Source organism: Callithrix jacchus, chromosome 5, assembly GCF_049354715.1.
Source record: "Callithrix jacchus isolate 240 chromosome 5, calJac240_pri, whole genome shotgun sequence".
In the NCBI taxonomy this organism is placed as follows: Eukaryota; Metazoa; Chordata; class Mammalia; order Primates; family Cebidae; genus Callithrix; species Callithrix jacchus.
The window spans coordinates 117,097,922-117,105,518 of NC_133506.1; the positions used below are offsets into that span (position 1 = coordinate 117,097,922).

At 49.2% G+C, this 7,597-nt stretch overlaps 1 protein-coding gene across 1 annotated transcript; it reads left to right on the forward strand.

The window, feature by feature from the left end:
• The first annotated feature begins 483 nt into the window (after positions 1-483).
• GNGT2 (G protein subunit gamma transducin 2) lies at positions 484-6,971 on the forward strand. Its single transcript, XM_078374245.1, has 4 exons — positions 484-527; positions 777-886; positions 2,236-2,335; positions 2,789-6,971. Exons 3-4 carry the CDS (start codon positions 2,252-2,254, stop codon positions 2,912-2,914), a joined length of 210 nt encoding a protein of 69 aa, XP_078230371.1. The 5' UTR covers positions 484-527; positions 777-886; positions 2,236-2,251; the 3' UTR covers positions 2,915-6,971.
• The last annotated feature ends 626 nt before the right edge of the window (positions 6,972-7,597 follow it).

Below are 7,597 nucleotides of genomic sequence, written 5' to 3' on the forward strand. Positions count from 1 at the left end.
CTAGAGACAGGAGAATAAGAGGACCTCCCATTGACCATGTTGGTCTCTTAAATTCTGCTCCTCCGTTGGATCCTTTGTCACTGGGCAGGTGTCAAAGAGCAGTGTCAAAAACGAGGAGGCTCAAACACACAGAGCAGGAGCTCAGTGTTAAATGGCATAGCCCTTGGGTGGTCCTGGGGGTAGAGCAAGAAAAAAACCAGGATGTGGGCCCTGTGCTGGGGAACCCACACTCAGGGTTCAGAGGGAGGCGTGGCAGCAAAGAAGCTTGAACACAGGCGTTAGAGGTGGCCACTCTCCAAGTACTAAGTGGCACAGCATAGTGAGCAAGGACGTTTTTATTGAATAAGTGGATGAAAGTGAGCTAGGAGAACCTGTAAGGTGAAACTCTGGGGGTCCAATGGGCACATCGGGCGTCTTGGTTAGGGAGATTGGGGGCCGGTCTAGGACTTGCCGCAGGAGGAAGGACAGCCTCAGCGCATGCTCAGAGGTGGGGAGGGAAGGAGGAAAAAGCAGGCGAAGAGGGGCGGGTGAGGCTGCAGGGTAGGAGGCGGGGAAATAGAAGCGCTGGGGGCTCTAAGCTAGTGAGGTCACCAAAAGAGCGAGGCTAATGCAGGGCAAGGTGGTGAGAAGGTGGCTTCTGTGTTCTAGTTTGTTTTTGTGCGGAGAATGTCCGTCTCTCTGCTCTGCGGCAGTGAGGGCTTGAAGGCTCAGGCGGGTGATGGGCTTAGAACTTTGAGCCTATGATCAGCTTAGGCATCAGAGATTTTGGTTTCCAGGTCATCTGCTTTATCTGAAGATTTTCAGCTGATGAATAACTAGGAGGCTCAAATACTGTCTTACCTGAGTTCAGGACAAGCAACTTGGAGAGCGTGCTCTTCTGTGGCAGGTGAGAGGGGCTGAGGCTGCACTGGGCTGGGCTCTACTCTTAGAGGTTAGGCACTAGCAGGCCTTGCTGTTAACCCTGCAGTGATCACAATGACAGTAGTATTATTAGTGACAATAATAAATGTATAAAGTGTTCATTATGTGCCAGGTAGTATATTATCATATTTTCTATGCATTATTTTCTTAGGACCTACAATAATTGTATGTGTTAGGTTTTTTAATAATCATCTTGCAGCTGGGAAAACTAATACTCAGGAAGGTTGGGTGACTTCCCTAAGGCCACATTAAGGTGGGAAGCAACAGAGCTAGGATCAGAGTTGGAGTCTGGCAAGCTCCAGATCCCCTTGTCTCTCTCTGTCTCTTTATTTTATTATTATTATTTTTTTTTAGATGAGTCTCACTCTTGTCACCCAGGCTGGAGTGCAGTGGCTCGATCTCGGCTCACTGCAACCTCCCCCTCCCAGGTTCAATCGATTCTCCTGCATCAGCCTCCTTTGTAGCTGGGACTACAGGCATGAGCCACCATCCCTGCCTAATTGTATTTTTAGCAGAGACAGAGTTTTACCATGTTGGCCAGGTTGGTCAGGAACCCCTGACCTCAGGGTGTCTCTGAAGACAGATCATTTAAATTTCCTCTATAGACAGGATCCACCTATCTTAGCCTCCCAAAGTGCTGAGATTAAAAGTGTGAGCCACTGAGCCTGGCTTTTTTTTTTTTTTTTTTTTTTAACTTTTGAGACAGAGTCTAGCTCTGTCACCCAGGCTGAAGTGCAGTGGCATGAGCTCGGCTCACTGCAACCTTTGGGTTCAAGCGATTCTCGTACCTCAGCCTCCCGAGTAGCTGGGATTACAGGCACTCGCCACCACACCTGGCTAATTTTTGTATCTTTTGTAAGCATGAGGTTTCACCATGTTGGCCAGGCAGATATTGAACTCCTGGGCTCAAGCAATCCACCCACCTTGGCCTCCCAAAGTGCTGGGATTATAGGGGTGAATCATTGCGCTCAGCCAAGACCTCCTTCTCCTGACCATTATTGTATATTCTTCCCTGCTGGACCTGGAGAAAAAGAGGAAAACTCCCTGGGTCACTATATGAAACAATAACGTTGCTTCCCAGATCTTCCCACTAAAAGGAAGGTGCCCCATCCTTTTTCTTCCTCCTTTGTTTCCTCTGTAGACAGACAATTTAAATTTCCTCCATAGACAGACAATCCAAAGGCAAAAATTATGCCTCCCCCATCAGACTGAATAATGAGGGGCCCGAACTGAGGGGTATGGCAGGGAAGTGGAGGGAGCTGGAAGAGCTGATGGGATTTACGATCCTGGCTGCTGAATCCTTTCCGGGATCAGGTCTGTCTAGGGCAGGATGGCCCAGGATCTCAGCGAGAAGGACCTGTTGAAGATGGAGGTCGAGCAGCTAAAGAAGGAAGTGAAAAACACAAGAATTCCGGTGAGCCTCCTCACCCAGTCCCTGCTCTTCCCTTCCTGTTCCTGATGAGTCCTGGGAAGGAGGAAGTGACCGGAAAGGGTTGTGGGACTGTTCCAGGGCTGCAGAAGCAGCAGGAGGTGCCTCTGGGATGGGGGAGGATGCAGAGAAAGGCTGGGGTTGACCCCGTGAAAGTGCCAGCCTCCCTGATCACAGGAGAGAACCTCAGGGCCTTGGAGAGCTCAGCACATCCAGCCCCTTGTCTGGGCTCATCCTGGCCAAGCATCCCACGAAGGTCAAGGTCAGTGTTGTGAGTCAGGTCCAGGAACCCACACTCGGAACACCTGTCTGTCCCCTGTGTATTTCTCTTCTTCGGCCTCTGTCCCCACCCTGCCCGGAAGCCTGTTTTCCCAGCTGACCAAATCATGGATTCAGAGAAAGTAACAAGCACCGTAAACATTTTCTGTGTTCTCACAGGTTTCCAAAGCGGGAAAGGAAATCAAGGAGTACGTGGAGGCCCAAGCAGGAAACGACCCTTTTATCAAAGGCATCCCTGAAGACAAGAATCCCTTCAAGGAGAAAGGCGGCTGTCTGATAAGCTGATGGCACAGAGCCCCGCCCTGAGAGTCTGTCCCTGTTCAGCCGAGCCTAAGTCTCCTAGACCCCCAGGGAGCCAGTAAACTGTCACCTTCTCTTCATCGAAGAATGAGTAAAGACCCCTGAACAAATGCACTGTGAATCATTCCCCACTCCCACCTTCGACTCTTTTCTCCCATGATTTCCCCCACCTGCTGGGTCTCTGCTGACCTTGCTGGGAGCTCTGAGGACAGTGTGACTGGCTGAGCTGTTGGCCCCATGGGTGGTGGGGTGTGAGGAGCCTGCGATACCCTGAGACCTCAGAGAGCAGTCCTTGGGAAGCACTTACACCTCCTTAGAGCCCCTCCATCTTTTCCCTCCACTCTTTCCCTAGGAAAAAAGCATTTCCACGCCAGAGTAGTTTGGGCTGGGGGCCAGGGTTGGGGGGTCCCGTCCCCCCATCTCATGTCCTACCCTGTGGTCCTGTTCCTAATCATTTAGATCACCCTAGATGGCCTGATGACAACAAGAGTTTGTGAAGTTATGATTTCGTGCTTTAATATTGTTGAGTAGCCTGTTAGTGCTGGGCTCCCATCTCCATGGAATTTAGTGGAGAAGACATGAAAAGATTTACAATTAAGTCCATAAACACTACAATGGGAGAGTCAAGGGCGGTGTAGGAATACACAGCAGAGAGACATTCAGGGCAGCGAGCAAGGTCAATGTAAATGCCGTGGAGGGGCGCAGAATGGGGCCTGGAAAAGCATGAGGCTAGAGAGGGAGATTGGGGTCAAGTCTTGAAGGACCTTTCTGAGAGCTCAGTTAGGAACTTTTTTCTTCATCCTAAGGGCAATAGGAAGTCTAGGACGGTATTTAAGCAGATTCTGATTAGCAGAAGGGAGGCTGGCTCCTGCTAAAGACTGGAGATGCAGTGATGGATGAGACTGATTCCTGGGCCTTGCCAGCAAGGAAACGACTGTCTGACGGAGCCACAGACAAACCAGCACTCATGATACAGGGCGCTCAGTGCAACGTCAGGGAGGTCTGCGAGGGATCTGATGGAATCCCATAGGAGGGCTACCTAATCCTGCCGAAGGGCTGCGTTGAGTTTTGGGAAGGAAGACAGGAAAGGCCTTTAGAAGGAGATGATATCTGGAGCTGAGTGCTAAAGGGTTGTCAATGGGTGGATGGATGGCACTTCTGATTGATGAGCCAGTATAAACAGAGGCATAGATATGAGAAAGGACCACGGTTTGGATGGGAGCGCCAGTCAGGTTGGAGTGGGAATGTCAAGAGGTCTGGATCCTTAGGATCTGCTGCTAGAGAGGGCTTGGAGGTGACCAGAGGGGTCTTGCTTGCTGAACTAAACAAACATTTGCTAGGAGTGACTTGGTAATGTTAGAAGGAAATTTCTTTTTTGGGAGGGTGGGTGACAGGGTCTTGCTCTGTCGCCTAGGTTGGAGTACAGTGGCATGATTGTGGCTCACTGAAGCCTCTGCTTCCTGGGCTCAAGCAATCCTCCCACCTCGGCCTCCCGAGTAGCTGGGACTACAGGCGTGCACCACCATGCCTGGCTAATTTTTTGTATGTTAGTAGAGACGGGGTTTCACCATGGCCAGGATGGTCTCAATCTTCTGACCTCATGATCCACCTGCCTCGGCCTCCCAAAGTGCTAGGATTACAGGTGTGAGCCATCATGCCCAGCCTTAACATTTTTTTGTAGAGACAGGATCTCACTGTATTGCACAGGCTGGTCTCGAACCCCTGGCCTCAAGTGATCCTCTTGCCTTGGTTTCCCAAAATGCTGGGATTATACATGTGAGCCACCAAGCCTGGCTGGAAATTTGCTTTTTACAATATGGAATAGGGGGCTGGGCACGGTGGCTCACACCTGTAATCCCAGCACTTTGGGAGGCCAAGGCGGGCAGATCACGAAGTCAAGAGATCAAGGCCATCCTGGCCAACATGGTGAAATCTCGTCTCTACTAAAAGCACAAAAAATTAGCCGGGCGTGGTGGTGCGTGCCTGTAGTCCCAGCTACTCGGGAGGCTGAGGCAGGAGAATTGCTTGAAACCGGAAAATGGCAGTTGCGGTGAGCTGGGATCCCGCCACTGCACTCCAGCCTGGCGATAGAGCGAGACTGTCTCAAAAAAACAAAACAAAACAAAAAACAATATTGAACAGGGGAGAGTGAAGGCAGAGAAGCAATTAAGGAGGTGATTGTTCCATTGGGGTGAAGCGAGGAAGGCCTGAATTAGGGCAGTGACCATGAGTCGGGGGGCAGTAGGCAAGTTGCTGAGTTCTTTGGGAAATAAGGTTTTCAGATCTTGACATTTATTTGAGTTATGAGTGAAGGAGAATGAGTTGTCAAGGATGGCATCCAAGTTTCTGGCTTGTAGGGTTTCCTAGGTAGAAATGAAAGCAAGTCTCTGAAAACAAACCTAATCTAATACGGTCATCCTGCATACTACAGCTGCCGCCTCCCTTCCCTAGGAGGTCACAGCCCAGATGCCGAGGGTGAGGTCACAGGGCCTCTGTGGTCAAAATCCAGGGTCTCTCTAATTCCCAAACCCATCCTGACTCCATCTCACCATTCTGCAAGCTAGTCTCAATTCAACCACTCTCCCTATACTCGGCTCAAGAGAAGGAAAAGATGAGGAATGAGAAAGAGAAAACATTTAAAGACAGTAATTCTTTCTTCAAAAAACGGGGAAAGGTAAATATTCCATAGGGCTCCAGCAGTAAGAAAGGAAAAAAAAGGTGGGAGCACCAGTCATGCGGCCGTCAGCCACATGGCTACAGCTTCCTTCTTCCACCTGCCTGCTGTCTTCTCCTGTCTTCAGGCACTCTCACTGGTTGGGGTTCTGGGTCCAGAGCAGTGACTCTAACCTCTGTTCCTGAGGCTCTTGAACCCTTGGTGGGTCTCTGATTAGAGTAGCAGTTTCTTTTCTTTTCTTTTCTTTTCTTTTCTTTCTTTCTTTCTATCTTCTTTCTTTCTTTCTTTCTTTCTTTCTTCTTTCTTTCTTTCCTCTCTCATTCTTTCTTTTTGAGATGGAGTCTTGCTCTGTTGCCCAGGCTGGAGTGCAAAGGCACAATCTCAGCTCACTGCAACCTCCGCCTCCTGGGTTCAAGTAATTCTCCTGCCTCAGCCTCCTAAGTAGCTGGGATTACAGGCATGAGCCATCACGCCTGGCTAATTTTTTTGTGTTTTTAGTAGAGATGAGGTTTCACCATGTTGGCCAGGCTGGTCTCGAACACCTGACCTAGGAATCTGTCCACCTCAGCCTCCCAAAGTGCTAGGATTACAGGTGTGAGCCACCACGCCTGGCTAACAGTAGCAGTTTCTTTGCCCACTGTTCCGCAGGGGAATGTGACCCAGATGTTCTCTGGTTCCTCCTGTACCTTTCCTGGCTGCCCTGAGGTGTGGCAACAATCACAGGACTCCCTGAGTCTCAAGGTTGGTCATCACCCTGACACTCTGACCCCCTTTCCTGTCTTTTCCTAACGCCATAGGGAGCCTCACATGGCAGGGTAGAAGTCTCAGCTTCTAAAGGGATCGTGACATTGCGCCCTGCGGCAGCGTTCCTGTCTTGCATGCCCAGACCTTCACACCATCAATTAGGAGGACAAGAATGATCATTCTGAGAGTGGGTCATTGATGCCATCTGAACCATCCTTTCCCCTCTAGCCTATAGATCCTTGAGATGTTTAGTCACGAAGGGAAAACACAGTGAATTGTTTCTTGTTCCATTCCTAGCACGGCCGGCAACCTTTCGACAGCACTTAGTCTTTGCAAAGTGCACCACCATGGGTCTTTACTAGGCCAGCCTGTCACTCTGTAAAGCCACTTGCTTCTAGGAAACAGACACATGGTAAGATCAGCAAATCCTGTTGATATTAGCCCCAGCCTTGTTTCTTTTTGTTTCTTCGGTAGTTTTATTTTGAAGAATTTTAGATTTACAGGGGAATCGCAAAGTTAGTACAGAGAGTTCCCACAGACACTTAACCCAGCTTCCCCTAATGTTAACATCTTCCTAACCATGTGACTTTTAAAATTAAAAAATTAACACTGGTATAACACTGTTAACTGAACTCCAGAGTTTATTTGGATTTTCCTAGCTTTTTCACTAACACCATGTTTCTGTTCCAAGATCCACATTACATTTAATGCCTTACTTCTTCTTCTGGGAAGAGTTTCTTGGTTGGAGTTAGCCTGGGCTAGGACACTATGAGTCCATAGATGGTGGTGTTGGCAGGGAATGAATGCAGACTCAATTCCTGAAAAAGTACCTATTCCAATGAGGACAATTACCGCCACCAGAAAACTGGATGATTGCACTGAGTTCTGGTACTGTGTGAGGGGCTCAGGGTTTCACTGTCGCCAGCTCATTGGGGGATAGTGGAGCTGCGCTGGCCTTGATGAAGAGAAGTCCATGATGTTCCACCCAGGCAGAGCCTCTATTCCTGCTTCTCCGACTGCTTTGTTTCATGAGCCCTAGACAGCCCCTTGTGAAGATCCCCTTCTGCAGGGAGCCTTCTGGTAAACCTGTTTGTGACACGTACTTTCAGTTTCCCGGCTCACCCAAAGAGGTCCAGCCACAAAGCTCTCCCCAGATCTCCTTGTCTTCAATTCACTTATGCTCCAAGATCTTTTTTTAAAAAAACTTCTTCATCAATTAATTTATTTTTTTAGAGACAGGGTTTCACCAT